Genomic DNA, 19849 nt, shown 5'->3' on the forward strand with positions numbered 1-19849 from the left:
AGCACAGATAGCCTACAAACTGAAACATGACCCAGCGTTCAGGAAGTGCAATGCTGTGCAGCTGGACAGGTACCCTACATTAATAATAGTTCAACACTAAAATGACCTTATTCTGAAAGTTGATAAGAATTCAACTGATCAATGCCATGTTGAATATGAATTTGCTTGTGTGCTCTTGATAAAGCTGTATGTCAAAGTCCACAGCCCAACACAGCACTTCCTGAAACAAGAACTAACTCACTAGAACTGCTGGCCTGCACAGATAATAATAGACTCACACTAGTTACTGTAGCACACATTTAGAAAACAGTCAACATACAAACACAGGTCACATGTTTGTAGACTCAGAATGTGTCATTCTGGAAAACTACTTAAAAACTATATGACCATTCCTTTTATAAGTTCATTAAGCACCAGGAAGCTAAGTTTCAAATGAAATGCCAAGTGTCAGAATCCTCTGTGCTGGGCCCTGCTGCACTGTTTTTGTCTGCTGAAAATGGACTCAGGGCCATTCTAAAAGCTGAAATATGACTTTGTGAGTTGTTTGGTGGAACTTAAATGTGAAATTGAATTGCAATTCACAACAATTCAAGCTGAAATGAACATTCTACAGGCTATGTAAGTCAGCCTTTACAACTAATCGAATTAACTCTTAATTTCTACCTTTGTGTATTGACGTTAGTCCCCCTGTAGCTTTTTAGAGAATGAGGTTAATCATTTAAAAAGAAAAATGTCAAATGGTTCATGTTACAACGAATTAGCATTAACGGTAACAAAAACCCAAGCCGCTATAACTGAGTCCCATAGCAAACTGCTTGTTAGTTATCAAAGCGGTTTGCCTTGTTGCTATATAATATAAAGTGGAAAATTTCTATCTATTGAATACCTAGTAACGCGTGTAACAGTTGCAGTAATTGGTTTTAATAGTAACGTTAGACTAGCGCAGTAACCTGGCTAAATGAATGGAACGGGACATGTATGAGCAGGCCTTCCAGCCACAGGCGCTGCATTCAGATTCCGAAGTTAACTAAAAAAAAGCCGAGCCGAACTGAAATAAAACAGCTATGACAATAACCAATAAATTGGATACTTACAATCCAAATGTTTCTTTTTTGGCCCCATTATTTCATGAGTGGTCGCCTTGCACACAGTTTTGGAAATCGCCGACCCAGTGACACTGTGCTGAGCGGCGGTTATCCTGTCCGTAATGCTCTGTCCAGACATCCTGTATCGGGTCGAACAAACAAACGGTCACCGTTACAGAAACGTTTCCAAATCCAGCGGGACAGCCTGGGTTTTGTGGACGGTGTCGGTTTTCAAAGGCTCTGTGCCACCTAACAACACTGGAGACAAGAGAAAGAGAAGAAATAAATAGACGAAGGCAGGCGTTACATTTGGCTTGTAGGCTAGCTGGCTAGCCAACTAACGGAGATTCACCCATACAACTTTAGCTGAAGGTGCTGACTGAACCTGCAAGAACCATCCATATTTCATGACTATAAGATACGAACCCAGTCTTTAATCGATCCCTCACGGCTAACGTTGCAGTCTCTTCTCCTCTTGCCGTCCAAGTCTTTCTCACATACCGTAGCCGTAGCTACACAGAAATAATAAAATAGATCTTACTTCCGGATAAAATTTTCACAATAAAAGCCACATTGAGGACAATTTAAGAAAAGCAAGAAATATAATGTAATACTAGCATGACATCACCCTTCTGTGTTATTTTTATATATTAACGGTGGATAAGCTTTACTTTTAGACAGTGATGTAAATGTTCCGTATTTGTATAGCGCCTTTCTAGCCCTTTCAACCACTCAAAGCGCTTTTACACTACATCTGCATTCACCATTCACACACTGAGCCTAAGTGCTCAATCATAAACTAACATTCACACACTGGGGACAACAGCCACCGGGGGCAATTCGGGGTTCAGTATCTTACCCAAGGACCCAAGGACACTTCGACATGCAGCCTGGGGGAGCCAGGATTGAACCGCCGACCTTCCGATTAACGGGCAACCGTTACATCCTGAGTCACAGCCGCCCCTGTAAAATTAACACCCAATAAAATTAATGGAATACTGTGTTTGTCCAAAAACATTACACACTGTATGATGCTGTGGTACCGCTACAAATTCAGTTCCCAATAATGCTTCACTACACATAAAGGTATGGACTAATGACTAGTACTATTGGGTTTATCACTCATCATTTTACGCCATTGCTGCAGGATAATTGAGTTCGAGCCTTTATTTTGGAGTCCACACATGTCAGTGCCGGTGTTATTTCGATTAACTGTGTCTAGCTTGATGTGGGTCTCGATCTCGCTTTCTTTGGTTCCCACGCTGATCTCCGTCTAGTTTGTTACAGCGCCTCCCCTTGCTGGGTGAAATCCTCGTTTAAATGGACTGAGGGGTTTGAAGGAAAATGGCGGGTCTATTTCCTGACCAGTGCTGACCACTCTTCACTTTTGCACATCATGCATCACGTGTATACAGATACAGAGGCATAGACATATATCTAATAACATCAGGCTTGTGCTGGACCTCATTGATTATGCTGATCTTAGTGAAGATGATGGCTATATACTGTTTCTAGATTTCGGCTAGGCTTTCACAGTCGAACACAACTTTCTCTTACATACCTTGGATAAATTTGGCTTTGGCACTTACTTTTGTGCAGCCATTAAAACCATGTATAAGAATGCAAATTGTTCAATTAAACTGTATGGAGTCATCTCACCTAGATGTGACCTAAAGCGCAGTGTCAGTTTCTGATCTGTGCTCAATTACTCTCTGATTTCAAGACCAGCTACTTGAAAGGTATCACAATAGTTGAAAAAGAAATAATCATTAGTCAGCTAGCTGATGATACCACCTTATTTTTAAAGGATGTTTTTGTTTCTGGTCTATTCTTAAATATCAGTATATATTCTTATATATCAAGTGTGAGCTGCTTGCCCTCAAAAACTGTAACATTGCGTCTCTCTCTACCATTCCAGTGAAAGAGTCCGTCACCTACCTTGGAAATGTTATTACCAAAAACAACAACACCAGATGCTCTTTGAATTTCAACCCAGTCGTAGGAAAGGTACAGAAAAAAATAATTTAAGGCTTCAAAGAGACTTATCTCTTAAAGGAAGAATTTTGCTAACCAAAGCTCAGGGCATAACTCATCTTTCTTATCTCTAGATGTTAACAAACAAACCTCTACAGTCATTGATAACTTACTGTATAACTTTGTATGGAGAAATAGCACCCACTATGTTAGAAAATCAGTATTAATGAACTCCTATGTAAATGGTGGTCTAAACTTTCTTAATTTATCTACCCTCAACAATAACCTTTAAGATTTAAAAAAAATCCAAACTCAATCTGGAAATTTATTCCCCCCTACCTGTTTTCAAAGCTTAGTGGTCTTAAGTTCCTCTTACTTTGCAGCAACAATGTTTAAAAATCCCCTTAAAACTATCGAACTTTCACAAATAATTGCTTCTTTCCTGGTCCTTAGTTTATAAACACAACTTTTCAACCTTCCATTGCTCTTGGAAAACTGGTTTGTCCATGGAATTTATCTGGTTAAACAACTCCTCAATTCTAGTGATGAATTAATGTCATACTCTGAACTTCTAGACAAGTATGGTATTCCTATACCAACGAAGGAATATGCCTTAATTTTTGATGCAATCCCTTCTGGTGTTCTAATGCTTCTTAGAAATTATATACTATCTGTACCAACGTTTTTGTCACTGGGTCCTTGTGTGACTACCAGAACAGGTTTACATGGTTTCATTTTCAAAAAAACACCATAATTTTTGTCATGCTGCACATTGCTGCAGCTCCTCCTTTGACCCTTTGTGTTGAACGCTTCGTTTTAGCTATGGAGTGATACATCTTGCCTCTAAATGATCTTTACCGGGAGTTACATTTACATTACATTTATTCATTTAGCTGACGATTTTATCCAAAGCGACTTACAATTACTATACATGTCAGAGGTCGCACGCCTCTGGAGCAACTAGGGGTTGCTCAGGGACACATTGGTGGATGGGTCACAGCGGGGGATTTACAAATGAGCAGTTCCTAGTTAATGACTACTAGCTACTCAGAAGCAGAAAAAGGCAGGTTGGAGAAGCCAGTAAACAAGGCTTGGGTTCAGCTGTACATGTTCCCCTTATCAGCTTAGTAGGGCTGATCCCGAATAGTTGAAGATTCGATGCTACAATGGGCGGAGCCTGATTCGACTGTCATTCCCACAGTCAAAGTTTTTCAGTGAAACAAGGATCATGCCATTTTGAAGATATGGGGGTGCTCAACGTCTGATTTTACATAGAACTACCAGTTTTCTCCCAATAAGCTCATATACAGCCTCTTACAATAAACAGTCCCCTCCAAAAGTATTGGAACGGTAAGGCAAATTCCTTTGTTTTTGTTGTTCACTGAAGAAATCTGGGTTTAAGATCAAACGATGAGACAAGAGATCAGAATTTCAGCTTTTATTTCCTGGTATTCACATATATGATGTGTTAAACAACTTAGGACATTTCACCGTTGGCAGTGTGCTTTGGCTCATTGTCCTGCTGCATGATAAACTTCCTCCCCATTAGTTTCAATGCAGAAAAAATCTTTCTGTCCACTTCTGAATTCATTCTGCTGCTACCATCATCAGTTCCATCATCAATAAATATTAATGAGCCTGTTCCAGAAGCAGCCATGCACGCCCAAGCGATGACATTACCTCCAGCGTGCTTCACAGATGAGCTTGTATGCTTCGGATCATAAGCACTTCCTTTCTTTCTCCACAATTTGGCCTTTCCATCACTTTGCTAGAGATTAATCACGGTCTCATCAGTCCATCAGATTGTGTTCCAGAACTTTTGCGGCTCATATCTGTACTTCTTTGCAAATTTCAATCTGGCCTTCCGATTCTTGCTGCTGGTGAGTGGTTTGCATCTTGTGGTGTGGCCTCTATATTTCTGCTCTCTGAGTCTTCTTCCAACAGTGGATTGTGATACCTTCACCCTGCACTGTGGAGGTCGTTGCTGATGTCACTTCCTGATGTTTTGGGGGTTTTCTTCACAGCTCTCACGATATTTCTGTCATCAACTACTGTTGTTTTCCTTGACCGACCTGTTGGACGTCTGTTGCTCAGTACACCAGTAGTTTCTTTTTCAGGACATTCCAAATTGTTGTGCTTGCTATGCCCAATGTTTGTCCAATGGCTCTGCTCGATTTTCCTTCTTTTCTCAGCTTGACAGTGGCTTGCTTTTCTCCCATAGACAGCTCTCTGGTCTTCATGTTGGTTTATCCTCTTTAACAGGAAATGCAGTCTTTATAGGTTTGAACCAAGGATGAAAACTTAGACTAGTCATGCAGAGCTATTTAATGTGTGGACAATCAACCTAAAAGGCAACACCTGGGTAACATGAAACATCTGTCAGTCACATGTTCCAATAGTTTTGCTCACTTGAAAAATGGGTGGGTTCAAACAAAGGGTGGTATGACCTGAGTTGTTTAAATCATCTAGATGTGATGTTGGGCCAGATGTGGCCAGGCTGGGCCAGTTGAAGCCTGGTCCCACCTTCACCAGCTTTTTAAACTTAGTCAAAAAATAGTCTATTAACTTTCTACAATAGTCAATAACTTTGCAGACAAAAACTTCTCTGGAGACGGTCAAGAGTCGGTGCAAAAGAGTTTATTCCAATGCAGGACAGATAAACCCGTACAACATTCCAGCAAGCCAGAGGATGATGTCAATCCTATGGTCTGCAGGCAGCCTTATATATCCCCCTCTGGGCTGGTGTGCCCCCTCCTTTGCTTATGGTGAATTTCTTATCCTCTGCTTTTATGCTGCTTAGTGCTTACACGTGTTGTTTTACCAATTAACAACGTTTTCCAGCTGTCGTTCAATACTGTATTGTTGACTTTCTATATTTTTACACTACTGGATAAGAAATTCACCATTTACATTTCAACTCCATTCTCACCGTTTTTTTAAAAGTTATGCATGCATAATCTGACACACAATTTCTTAAAAATTACTACAAGAACAACATATGTAACGCTGTATCTTTCATTAATGCTTTTGACGTCTTCTATTCATCCTCTCTCTGTCGTGAAAAGTTAAGCAAAAATTCCTTCAGCAAGTTCACTCAAAGTTCACATAGTCTACAATCAACCCATTAATCAGTAATTAAACATGTAGTCTTAATATAAGCAGACTAACACATCAGCAGTTCCTCATGTAGTCATAACAGCAGTAGGCCAAAACATGCACTTGTCACTGCAGATTTTGAACACCTGCAGCCTGTCCTGCAGTCATAAATCTACAGTAGATAACAGTTGAACAAGGCGTGCATAGTCTCAGTGTCTGCAGTCAATGCTCCCACTCAAGGATCTTTACCACAGTGAGCTCGTTACTGCATTCATGACTACAGAACACTACACTTATAGGTAAAGACAAGGCACATCTAGGTAAAAAGATGTGGCTCAGGCGGTAGAGCGAGTTGGCTGTTAATCTGAAGATCGGCGGTTCACCCAGGCTGCATGTCGAAGAGTCCTTGGGCAAGATACTGAACCCCGAATTGCCCCTGGTGGCTGTTCCGCCAGTGTATGAGTGAGTGTGAATGTTAGTTTCTGTTTGAGCACTTAGGCTCAGTGAATGAATGTGAGTGAATGGTGAATGCAGATGTAGTGTAAAATGCGCTTTGAGTGGTCAAAAAAGACTAGAAAGGCGCTATACAAGTACGGAGCATTTACATAATTAATAAACTGACTGATAATGATTAATACTAATTAAGGATAATAAAATGATTAAGACTGATTAATAATGATTAAGACTGATTAATAACGATTAAGACTGATTAATAACGATTAAGACTGATTAATAACGATTAAGAATGATTAATTTATTCAACAGTGAATACCACGAAATGAGAGCTGAAATTCTGAACTCCTGCAAATTTACGGTGTAAGTTGAATGAATAGAGACTGCAACTCTGCAGTTTCTCAAGATTAAAGCGGAGCTATCGTGTGTAACCACCCCTCCTCCCGCCGACTTGCAATCGATGCAAATACACGATTCAACTATCAGTCGACTATAGGCAGGACTTGATGACAATTCTGATTCGACTATGTAAATCCTTAGTCGGGGACAGCCCTACAGCTTAGCAACAAGGACTGTATCAAGAGTTTCAGTGGTGAGTTATTAATCTGTAACAAAATTATTTTTCATCCATAAAGTTTTAACTGAGCTCTGTCTCTACATCACAGGAACAACTTTGTTCACTGACTGCCTGGAGGGTAGCTAGTGTTTGTAAGGGAGAGGAGAGCTGTGTCCTGCAGCTCAGTGTTTTTCCACCGGTGTTTTTGAGAGCATGTCGGACTAGCTGCTTGGTGAGCATTATATGACACGCATTTTGCTTTCAAGATAGACTGTATAAAAGAAGTGGACGTAGCTATTTTGACGTCACCTGCTGGTTTGTGGACTGCTGTTTTGAAGCCATGAGTTTGGCCGATAGGGCGCCGCCTTGTTGAGTTTTTGCAACCAGGAAGTGCCCGAAAGTGACCATATGTGGACAGGATGGTGGAGCTAACAGCTGTTTGTGGAGCTAGTTGCATCTGTAATTCAGGTTAACTGTCATTTTAACAGGGCTGATAACTTTGTCTAGCAAACAACAGTCTTAAAACTAAATGTACTCACCAGAGAAAGTGAACAGCCGACTGCTAATAAGCTTTTTAAATTTACACAGTGCTGTGGGTACCAGTCACGCTGGCCTGATTGACAGGTTGCCATGGTAACGACTTGTCAATCACAGATAATCCCGCCCTGAAGCATACTCTGCTTTATGGTCTATTTTCCTCTAAATGGGACCATAATTTACTAAATGAACATCAAGTTGTATTGAAGAAGACCTGAAACTAGCGATTGAGACCATAAACTCATTATGAAAGTGTTTACTGAGGTAATAAATCAGCTGAGAAGTAGGGTTCAGTACAACGCACTGTATTCACGTCTCAGACTGGAAGCTTCCCACTTCATCCCTGTGTCGTCACAGGGATGTAAGGGAAACATCTGGACTACAAATATGCTGTTTTCAATTCAGAGCAGTGTTTCTGTGACTTTGGACTCTTGCACTTTTTGCCAAGATATCTGTAAATTTATCTCCCAATATATTGACTCTGAATTCTCACTTTCGTATGACAATGTATTGTTGGTTTTTTTACATACCCTTCTACCAAGGCAAATCATTTCTATATCATCAATCTGATGTTGTTGCTGGCAAAATCACATATTCACAAATCTAAGTTCCAAGTCTCCAACCCTAAACCTTCCTTTGCCATTTTTGAGTCAAAAAATACAGACAAGACAATCCTATACTATAAAAACAGGAAAGTTATGAAGACATTGCATCCATTTACCCAGTTTAACATCTTTCAGTGCTGATTTGTGATCATTTTTTAAAAATGTTCTTGTTTTTCTTTTTTCCTGTCAGCCCTATGCTCCCCTGGTATTGTCTGCTGTTGTGTATTATATGTTCACCATATTGTTTGTCAATAAAAGCATCAATAGAAAAAAAAGTATACAGATATAGACAGCAACATGCTGTGAGCTTTGTTTGGGTGCACCTCTGCCCTGCAATTATCTGAAATCCATACCTCCCACATGGCTTATGTGTGCCTTAGATACAGATAGGCTATACAGGATATTGGCTTCAGTGACACGTGATTGTTGGTTAACTTTGATTATTTAATTAGTAGCTGTGACGTCCTCATCTCTGTTGGGTTCCGTTATAGGTGTCAGTAGGCGGGGTCGTCGTCATTATCATGTATTGGAGTCACCTGGGGCTTGGTGGTCTCCATATATAGAGCACATCCTACCCGTGGCACTTGGGAGATAGAGAGGAGGGAAACGCACTTCCCTTTACTCCTCACTCCTCCTTATTTTGCTTTCTTTGTTGGTACAACATTGCACTCATCCTTTCATCCATGCAAACATGCTGACACTACTGACTCACTGATTACTATACTAAACTTCATTATTTGAGTAGTTATGTTAATTAAATGTTAAATAAAAGTAATGGTACCATTGCTGCAGCCTGTTGTCACTTTGTAATTATTCATGTCAGGGTTTTTGAGCCTGTCCATGACAGTAGCATTTGTAATGAAATAGGCTAAAGGCTATTGAAGTCAAAGATTAATTCTTTTCCATTCTCCATCTGTTTTGTTGTCACATTTGTGTCAGATTTTTATATGATATTCCAGGATGTTCCTTGCGTTGCATTTGTCAGGATTTCTACAACCACTTGGATTTTAATTAACTGGCATTAAACTATGAAAGGACCGATATACCACATAGGCCTATCTACTATTTCAAGTTTTTCTTGTCATTAAATGAACCCTTGAACAAAACGAAATTTCAAGTCAGTAAGTAATTCATTCTACAGTAACATTCCTCCATGAATTGCCTACTTGTGAGGGGTATTTGTCATGACCCCAAAAGGACCCTCTGACAGAGGCATCCTTGTACTTACAGCAGCAATCGGCCGAGTCTACAATGCTTGAATCACTTTTAGTACTGACTTATGACGGATTTTGTGTGTCTTTTTAATGAAAGCAAAAATGTTTTGAGAGCATATTTATTGCACTACATTTAAAAATCAAGTGTAATTAAAAACAAACAGGCCTTTTTTGTGTCACTAAAAGTTTAATTGCTAATTTGTTGTCTTTGATTGCAAGTCAAAAGCTTTTCCTTGCGAGTCAGAAAGTTTTGCAGGTTAAACTGTTTTGCAAATGAGAGAGTTTTGCAAGTCTAAAAGTTTTGCGAGTCAAAAATGGTCAAAATAAGAGGGTGGGTTTGACTGACCAATCATGGGTTTGCATTGACCGCATGGCCACACCCACAATCTCCTCGCTCCGACGACTCCAACCAGCTCTACTGGAAACGGAGTTGTTACGTGGAGAGAATCCAAGGAGCAAGATGGCGGGAAGTTCGAAAATGTAGTCAGAGGAGACCATGGAGAACGAAGATGACACAAGATGAGATGTGAATAGCAAAAGGAAGAAGGATAGTGTTTCAAGCGATGGCAGCCAGACAAGAAGATCTGATGAAATGTATCGAGTGGGTATGATTGCAGTGACAAAAGTCGATGGAATCTTCATGGACTCCCATGAGGTTGGTCTATCAAAATAACAAGGAGTGGGATGGTTATCATTAACTGTATGTCTAGGCAGCAGAGAGAGCAAGCTTTGAGGATTAATATATATGGAGAATATATCTGTGTGAAATGTTTCCCACTCGGATCAGAAAGTAAAAAGAAAGGAGTAGTAAGTGGCGAACCCTGTCAGTGGAAGACGAGGAATTTTGGAGTATTGAAGGTGTTTGTGAGGCGAGAAGACTTACAAGATTTCGTTAAGGAGAAAGGGAGCAAAGTAACCGTGTGTTTGATGTTTGAGGGAGATTTGCCAGAGAGGGTATATATAGACTACATATGTTACAGGGTGAGGCCTTATGAAAGAGCTCCATTAAGGTGTTTCTGTTGTCAGAAGTATGGACATGTGGCTGCAGTATGTAGAGGAGTCAGAAGATGTGGGAGACGTGGGAAGAACAACTGCGAAAGAGAGGAGTGTGAAGAGGAGCAGGAGCAAGCAAAGTGCATTCACTGTGCGGGAAATCACCATGCGGAGTCTGCACAATGTCTGTAAAAATTGAAAAACAAATAAAAGTGAATAAAATTAGAGCAGAAGACAGTTTATCATACGCCGAAGCCATCAAAAGAATGGAAAGGTAGGCTAAACCAGCAGCAATGCAAAAGGAACAGGAGCCGAAAAGGAATGGAGATGAGCGGAATATGGACAAGAAGCGATTTCTGGCATTTATTGCTATGGTGGTTAATTGTGCTGTGGAAATCAAGAGCAAGTCAGAGAGGATCAAGATGCTGTTGGGTGCGGCTAGGAAATTCTTGGACATTGCAGACATATCAGGAGAAGAAATAGTCACTACGCTGAGAGAAGGATTTACACCATTTCAGACCATTGAGTCTGAGACAGAATGGACAATACATTCAATAGGAGTACTTTGGGTGGGCACTGGGAATTTATTGCACTGGGAAAACTAGATCATCCAGTAAATGGTGTTAATGCAACATTTTGGATGCCAACCGCCATTAAAACCCACAAAAAGAAAAAGAACATCGAACAGTGGAGGCCTGCGAAGTGTGCGCCCGCGCCAAGCCTTCCCATCAACCCCCCGCCGGTCTGCTCCGTCCCCTCCTGGTCCCCGGTCACCCTTGGTCCCATATTGCCCTGGACTTCGTCACCGGTCTCCCCTGTTCAGATGGGAACACAGTCATCCTAACCATCGTTGACCGCTTCTCCAAGTCCGCCCACTTCATTCCCTTGCCCAAGCTCCCCACCTCTCAGGAAACAGCTCGCCTACTCGTTAACCATGTCTTCCGCCTGCACGGTATTCCTTTGGACATCATCTCTGACCGGGGTCCCCAATTCACCTCCCAGGTTTGGAGAGCCTTCGGTGCCACCGACAGTCTCTCCTCCGGTTACCATTCCCAGACCAACGGGCAGATCGAGCGGGTCAACCAGGACCTGGGTGCGGCGCTCAGGTGTCTGGCGTACCGTAGCCTCACTTCCTGGGGCTCCCACATCCCCTGGATTGAATATGCACACAACTCCCAGATCAGCGCTGTCACTGGGTTGCCCCCATCATGTGTGCCCTGGGTTACCATCCTCCCCTGTTCCCGTTGGCGGTTCCATCGGTGCAGGCCCACCTCTGATGCTGCCATCAAGTCTGGAGGGAGGCCACGGCCGCTCTGCAGCATACCGCAGCCCGCAACCGCCAGCTGGCAGACCACCACCGGACCCCTGCGCCCGCCTACCGGCCAGGGCAGCAGGTTTGGCTTTCCTCCAGGGACCTCCCTCTATAGACCTCCTCAAAGAAACTTACCCCCCTTACCCTACTGAGGCCATCATCAACCATTCCGCTGTGCGCCTAACCCTCCCGCCTCACCTGAAGGTCCACCCCGTCTTCCACATCTCCAGGATCAAGCCCGTTTTCACTAGCACCCTGTCTGTACCAGTGGCAGCGCCCCCCCCCCTCCTCGGATAGTTGATGGCCATCCCGCCTACACGGTGCGCCGCCTCCTAGACGTGCGACATAAGGGTTGGGGTTACCAGTACCTGGTGGACTGGGCAGGTTACGGCCCGGAGGAGTGTTCTTGGATCCCCGCCGGACAAATCCTGGACAAGACTCGGGTCCGCCTGGTGGTGTCCTTTGAGTGGGGGGGCCCTGTTGTGGTAGCAGCCCGGCTGACGGTGAGTGTCCTGTTTATTCCTCCTTTTTTTCTCGCATTCTGTTTTCCCCTGGGTTTTGCCTCTCTCCCTGTGTCTCCTCCCCTCTCCCTGTGTGTGTGCTCTTACTCTCTCTCCGTTCCTGAGCCCAGCTGACAACTCACACCTACGCCTCATCAGCCACCACCTCTGCCTGCCGCACCTGCCAGCAATCAACCTCATCTTTGCCAGTATTTCAACCCCAGTTCTCCTGACTGGTGCCACTGCAGTACCCTGTCTGTCTATCTGTCTTTCCCTCCAGGTCCACTCACCTCTGTCTCCCGTTCAGTCAGCTCGGCTCGCCTACCTGCCTTCTCCCCCTCACACCTCCTCCACGGCGCTCCCCCGGCTCCCCTTCGCTCCTCGCCAGTCTGCCTGCCACCACACTCCTTCCCTCCTCGGCCCTCTCGCCTGGACCTCCTCTGCCCCGCCAGCTCCTTGGTCTTCCACGCCCGCAACTCCCTGTGTCCACCTCTCCTCTTTCTCCAGCCCCTCTGCTCCCCTTTTCTCCCTCAATAAATCAGTTAAAAACCAGAGCATTGCGTTTGGGTCCATTCTGTCAGAAACCGTAACAGTATGGCATGATTTAATGCTTATTCATATTTACTTTTGGCAAGGTCACGAAGTCTATCGCTGTCTCTTTTTTTAGAATGACACGTATCACAGTTAGCTAGCCGTCTTGGTATGAAGCTTGATTGGCAGTGTATTTGTGTACTCAGACATGACTAACTAGGCTAAGGTTAGCTACTCATGTTTAACACATTGTACATGATATCCAGCAAAACTAGTTTTCTGTGACTGTGGTAATTGAAGTTTAAACTCACACAGCATAAACTGTAATAGACTTTAGACCGCTGATATTACATTGAAAATATAAACTGTTATCTAGATATTTTGAGGTGTTGCTGCCTTGTGACATTTTCTCCTTTAGATGTGACATAGAAGCATTTATTTACACTCATTTATTTTCCTCCCATAGTTGCAGTGTGGATCATTGGTGACAGCTATGTGCAGCATGGTGGCCAGAGAGCTGCAGAGAGCTTAGGAAGCATCTTCACCCTGCTGGACGTCTCTTGATCTGGCTTGCTTCTCCCTTTCTTTTCTACTCCCTGCGAAGAAGTGCAGCACCGGATTTCCTCATCATTCACTGTGGCAGCAGCAGCAAGGGGGAGGTCAGTAGGGTGAAGCTTGTCATCATGAAGGTGTGCTAAATAGACACTGTGTAGGTCATATGACCAGTACATTCCATTTTTTCTATAACATCTTATACAAAATCTTATAATACAAATAGCAAAAATGTGATTAGTCTCCAAACAGATCAAAAAAAATAATACACACACACACATATATACATAGACTGTATATAAAAATGGACGTAGTATCCATGACGTCACCCGTTTCCGAAGAGCAGTTTTGACGCCCGAATTAACCCCTCACTCAGCTGTCCAATCACAGCGCAGTATAGGACAGCGCAGTATAGGACTCGCTCTAACTAATGCTAACTAAATTCCTACTGAATGTAACCTTAGAAAGCCCTACTGTTCTGCTTTTTAATGATTGTAATAATGAATAGAGGCCTACCCAGCTGTACAGGAACACTGTTGATCCTTAATATCGTTGTCTTTTGTCTCAATCGTCGGGGGATGTGGTGGTTCACTTGTACTGTGTGATCGGTAGGTTTTAGCTTCTACCTTACATTTTTTTCACATCCGTTTGAGCCAGTTTGACAGCCTGAATACAACCTTCTAATGTATAATGCAACTGCAAAACTGTCTGCTTCTTTCTGAGATCGCTTTTTCCAGCACATTTGACAATATTTCTCCAGAGAGTGCAGTTATAGACAGTGGCAGCACAGGCAGTTTGTCGGACTTAGCAACAGTAACTATGGGGGGCGGGGCTTAGCGAAGGGTCAATTGGGCGGAGCAGGTCGTCGCCATCTTGCCACCGCGTCACCGCGCGTCACTCCCGGATAACCAAAAATGGGCAAAGAGGCAGGTCGTGGGTGGAGCTGAGGTGACGTGTTGCTGAAACCACTCCCGCCTAGCTCGACATGACCGAGTTAGCTCATGCTAAGGAGCTAATGCTATATGCTACTCTGCGTTAGCAGAGGTAGCTTCTAAACCCCCGGTGCTGTACGGTGCCGGTTGGAACCTGTGGCCGTTTTGTTACCAGTTTATGGTCGTTACCAGCCCTATAGTCAAGGTAAGACACCGGAAAATATTAAAATAACCCACATATCTGTGACATTATACTTAACAAGGTTTTAAATGCTTTTTTATATATAAATGTGGTAACGTTATTAATTACGTTAATTTGAAGCAAATCAATTAACCCAAATAACATTAGTTACGAGTCGTTTATTTGGATGTCACCTGATTATGTTATTTCTAATTATTGTAATAAGCTAGCGGTAGGGTCCTTAGTTACATGATGGAAGTTGTTTAACTTGTAAAATGTTAGCCATGGCTATTTGCACGTTACATTACCCACACCGCTATATTGAGTAACGTTGCTGCTATCGGGAGAGCTGTGTGAGATTAAGGTACTTTAATATTTGTCACAAGATTTTAGTTGATGATCTGATGCCTCCGCATCTGCTACTCAAAGTTTAAACTGTAAGTAATGTTACTAGGACAACTTGGCTACAGGACATTTGACAGCTGACATAAAATTGTCTGTCTTAAGAGGAAAACACAAAAACATTTAAAGACTGTCTCCCTTGTTCCATTTCTCCCACTTATGTGACATAATAGTGCTGTCAACATTAAAACACTGAGGCATCTTTTAGAAAAGAGCATCTCAAAAAAAATTTATACTGAGGACCAGAACCAGACATTTCTGTATAATTTGTAATACAGAAATGTATTTTTATTCTAAAATGTTTACATTACATGTTACATTTTGAGATACTGGAGTTTTTATTTCCATGAGCTGTAAACCGTAATCAAGATGAAAACAAAAAGGGTTATGAATCTAGAATATATCAAAGATTCACTTTTTGAACAGAATTACGTAAAAAAATTAACTTCACCACAATATTCTATTGATTTATGACTCATCTGTATTGTTTACTTTATATTTTTCGTCACCTGAAGCATTTATTACACATTTTCCCCCCAGAGTCACACTGTGGATCAGATGTCCCACCTGGTGCCAGAGAGCTGCAGAGACCTGGAGACCTTGTTATTTTCGTGGAAGTCTTTATCTGTTGGCGTGGACTGACGTGGAAAAACGTTCTCTCTTTCTGTTTACTGAGTTTTCAATATTGTCCATATTTGTGTTATAGGTCCATTTATACAAAGATATGGTTTATGGTTCACATTGTAATAAATTCTATATATATTAGCACTCCTTCTTTACTACTTACTGAAAAGCTAATTGTATACCACAGATAAAACATGAAACATTAAAGCTGAACTCTTGTTAAAGAACATCAGTCTAGTATAAGTTAAAAAGTGAAAATACTCCCAACGTGTTTCACATGAAATGTTGAAAAGTAATTATCCAGTGTATTTCTTTGTGTGCAGGAGTATTTTTTACTTTCTACCTTATACTTTAAGATAAATAAGGAGCCACACACCCAGTAACCACAGACTGTATAACAGAGCCTGAAGTTCCTGTAGAGTGCCTTGTTTGCTTCTCTGCTATAAGTCTACTTTAAACACAGAATAATGTGGGCACATCCAAAACCTCCTGTGGGTAAGTGCTGAAACAAAGAATGACCTGCACAGAGTAATTATGAATCCCAATAGGTGGCATTTAATGTGACCTTGCAAACTCTGAGGTTTCAGAGCTGATTGAATGCACTTTTGCATTATATACAATGTAAACCACACAAGACCTTCTCAGAGGTCGCAATAAATGACACCTCGTACAGGGCTTAAAAAATAATCAGTTTTTTCTCTTAAAGAAATGTGAAAATAAAACAGTTTATAACATCAACCTTTCATTTTTTACTTTCTACTAAGATTTGTAAAATGTTAACCTATAAATACCATCTTAATATTTTCAATTACAGCTGTTAACTATAATATTTTGTTGAGTTTAGATCACACTATTTCCAATTAACATAGGAAACTGATGGTGAATGAAGAATGTGATTTTATTTAAAGTATAATTAGTCAGATAAATGTTATAGCAAAGTATTCCTAATACTAATCCATAATAACATATTAAAGTCTTGTCTTGCATTCATGAAAACATCAATATTAAAAGGTTACAAATGTAAAAGTAGTTTTGTATGAATTGAAATGTGTTGTAAGAGTTATTATAATGATAGATTCTGTTGATAAGAACCCAGTATCATAATTTCACAGCAGTAGTGTTCAGGTGTTGTGAGTAAAAAGAAAAGGCTGAGCAAAGCAGGAGCTGAAGAACTGGAAGCTGGAGCTGTTATCTCCTGTAGAGCTGGACACAGCAAATCACATCTGGAGGGGTTCTGATTCTGCAATCAGCTCCTCTGGCACCTGTAAAGACAACAATGGGTAGACAGTTGAGCAGCTTCTTCCAAAGAGCCATAAAGCTACTGAACTCTGAGATGGCCTCAGCATGATAACCTCTCTGGCAAGTGTCAGTAATTAGGGGTGGCAATGTGAAACACACTGTTTACTAATATGTCCAATATACGGTTTGCTGCTGGACACTGTGCAATAATAATCCATGCTGCTAGACACCTGTTGACTACTCAAGTCAGATCTTATTGAATGTTTATTAGAAGATTATTTTATATTTCTTATTGAACTGTACTGCCTTTTTTGGCAAATTCTAATACACCAAACAAACTCAGAGGCAGCTCTCACACACCTAATTTCTCGCCTTAATTAAACCATCGCCCTAGTTCCAGCCCAGCTACCTGTCTGTAGGCATAACGTGCATTATCTGCTGACAAAAAAGGTGGATGCAAATCTCTGCAGGTAGCCTAAAACATCTGCCCTGTCGAATAATGCATCCACCTCTTAAGCTCTCTATCAGAAACGTCGCTGATCAAACGCAGTTATCACCTCAGACTGTTTGCTGAATCACAAAGAATGCTACATCTACTGAGTGTAATAACTTATTGATGACTCTAAACATCCTTCAATATGTACTTCGAATCAATCATCCCTACTGATGAACCTGACAAAGAATATATTGTATTGTTTTTAAACAGTACACTCGGAGGTGCACGGCTCTCCTCTGCGGTCAAGCAGAACTCTGTTGCTGCTCCCCCCTCGGCTCTCTGCCTTTAAACCCTTCATGTCCCTCCGGTTCAGCTGCAGCCACTTATAATAGTATATGACTAGTATCTAACTGGACAGTGACTCCGTTACAGTACGTAGCCAAATCTAACATTGCCCGTTTGGACAGTATACCGTTAACATAACGTCAGCTAACAGAGCTGAGCCAGAGATGTTTGGCTGAGCCTTTACTTCAACTTCACACAGACTCCTTTAAGCATTTTCACCCTAATCTCTAACACTAAGGGTAATCTAATACATTTTGGCTTCTCTCTTCTTGTTGACTTGTCTTTACTCATTAAAAGCTGCGGTTAGAACACACTAACTCCTGTTAACTTAGCATTGTTAGCAGCGTATCTGGCTAATTAGCATAACGAGCTAAGCTAACAACCTATATGCCGACAGCAATACCTGTTAAATATTATACAACTGTGAGAGAATCTAAAACAAAAATCCAGAAAATCACATTGTATGATTTTTAAATAATTAATTTGCATTTTATTGAATGACATGCCTATTTGATACATCAGAAAAGCAGAACTTAATATTTGGTACAGAAACCTTTGTTTGCAATTACAGAGATCATACGTTTCCTGTAGTTCTTGACCAGGTTTGCACACACTGCAGAAAGGATTTTGGCCCACTCGAGGCTGTCGCTGGGCAATACGAACTTTCAGCTCCCTCCAAAGATTTTCTGTTGGGTTCAGGTGTGGAGACTGGCTAGGCCACTCGAGGACCTTGAGATGCTTCTTACGGAGCCACTCCTTAGTTGCCCTGGTCTCTTATAGTTGAAGTGTACCTATGATAAAAATTACAGACCTCTACATGCTTTGTAAGTAGGAAAACCTGCAAAATCAGCAGTGTATCAAATACTTGTTCTCCCCACTGCATTCTCTAAATCCCCTAAATTCATCCTCAGAACCTTTAAACCCCATTAAAATCTCATCAGTATCTTTTAAAGAACAAGATGTTGTTTGCAAAGGGGTTATTATTAAAAATATGTCTGTCTTTCCACAAGGCCATGAACAGATTAGTATAATTAGGAGCAAATGGTGAACCCATGCTTGTACCTTGAACTTGCAAGTAGCAAGTTATCAAACATAAAGTAATTAGCCTTCAAAATAAACTTAGTGAGTGACATAAGTAATTCCACTGGAAGTCTATCTTTTTGGGCCTCAAGATAAAAGTTCATAGCTTAAAAAGACACCTTCATACCTATTTGGCGTTGTTTGAATGTAAATGCTCCGTATTTGTATAGCACCTAGTCTTTTCAACCACTCAAAGCGCTTTTACACTACATCTGCATTCACCATTCACTCACTGAGCCTAAGTGCTGAAACAGAAACTAACATTCACACACATTCATTCACTGGCAGAACAGCCAGTATCGGGGTTCAGTATCTTGCCCAAGGACACTTCGACATGCCTGGAGGTTTGGATTAGGTTAGGATTGAACTGCCTACCTTCGGATTAACGGGCAACCCCCTCTACCTCCTGAACTAGACAATGCAGTGAGATGAAAGAGATTTTGTGAGTTCTGTTTTTGGCCAGAGGTGCTCTGTAGCAGAATGATATTTGAGCACAGAACATGCTCACCTATCACTACATTTGGTATAACTGTGAGGACATCTAGTGGTCAACATTTAACTATGGCAGTGCATATACAGTACCTCTTCAAGTCACCTTACAATAAAAACAATTGATTTTAGTTGGCCACAATTCTTGTGAATATTAGACCCAACTTGGTACTTATGGGTTTATATGGGTTCATGCATGGGGCTGAGTAAATTGTCATTAAATGGATGAATGGGCCAGGGTTATGTCATCCCATTTTTAAATAATCATATCTGTAATGTGATGAACTCTGATGAGGTCTGCAGGGTGACTGAACTCTCTGTAAAGTCAATTTAAAGCATTGGGAATCCTTAGGGGCCTTTATTAAGTATAATGGGACAGCTTCCTGTGTGTGTGTAAAGATGGGGGTTAAGTAAACATTCTGACATAATGCAGCTGCTATTGGTGGAGAAATAAGTAGCTGTGCCTCCTCTGTAATGAATTTCTCTCTGTATGACAGTTGTATGGTATACAAAATGATGAAATCTACTGTAGAAAGAAGCGTATGTTCTTTGATTCAGGGAGACTGCCATTAACTGGTGTGTATTAGTCAACTGAAACTTGCCTGGAAACTCAAAAACACTGTAGATGAGCTGGGAGTGTCTCAGCATCTGTGTATATGAGTATGCCTAACAAAACAGACCTAGGCTGTTTTTAACAGGTTTTTTATGACTTA

The 19849-nt window shown here is 41.5% G+C and overlaps 1 protein-coding gene across 11 annotated transcripts in view; it reads right to left on the bottom strand.

The window, feature by feature from the left end:
- picalma (phosphatidylinositol binding clathrin assembly protein a) overlaps positions 1 to 1976 on the bottom strand; it is a 40773-nt gene extending 38797 nt beyond the window's left edge. For 3 of the 11 annotated variants that reach the window (XM_046039350.1, XM_046039349.1, XM_046039348.1), the window contains exons 1-3: positions 1945 to 1963; positions 1512 to 1597; positions 1095 to 1343 (exon numbers count right to left, since the gene is read on the bottom strand). In XM_046039350.1, coding sequence (XP_045895306.1) covers positions 1095 to 1224 — 130 coding nt within the window. In that variant the 5' untranslated portion in view covers positions 1225 to 1343; positions 1512 to 1597; positions 1945 to 1963. Of the gene's footprint in view, positions 1 to 1094; positions 1344 to 1511; positions 1598 to 1944 lie in introns of those variants that run through there. The other 8 variants (XM_046039343.1, XM_046039342.1, XM_046039338.1 and 5 more) reach the window with 7 other exon arrangements.
- Between the last annotated feature and the right edge of the window lie 17873 nt (positions 1977 to 19849).

The sequence above is a fragment of the Micropterus dolomieu genome, linkage group LG23, assembly GCF_021292245.1.
Source record: "Micropterus dolomieu isolate WLL.071019.BEF.003 ecotype Adirondacks linkage group LG23, ASM2129224v1, whole genome shotgun sequence".
Classification (NCBI taxonomy): Eukaryota; Metazoa; Chordata; class Actinopteri; order Centrarchiformes; family Centrarchidae; genus Micropterus; species Micropterus dolomieu.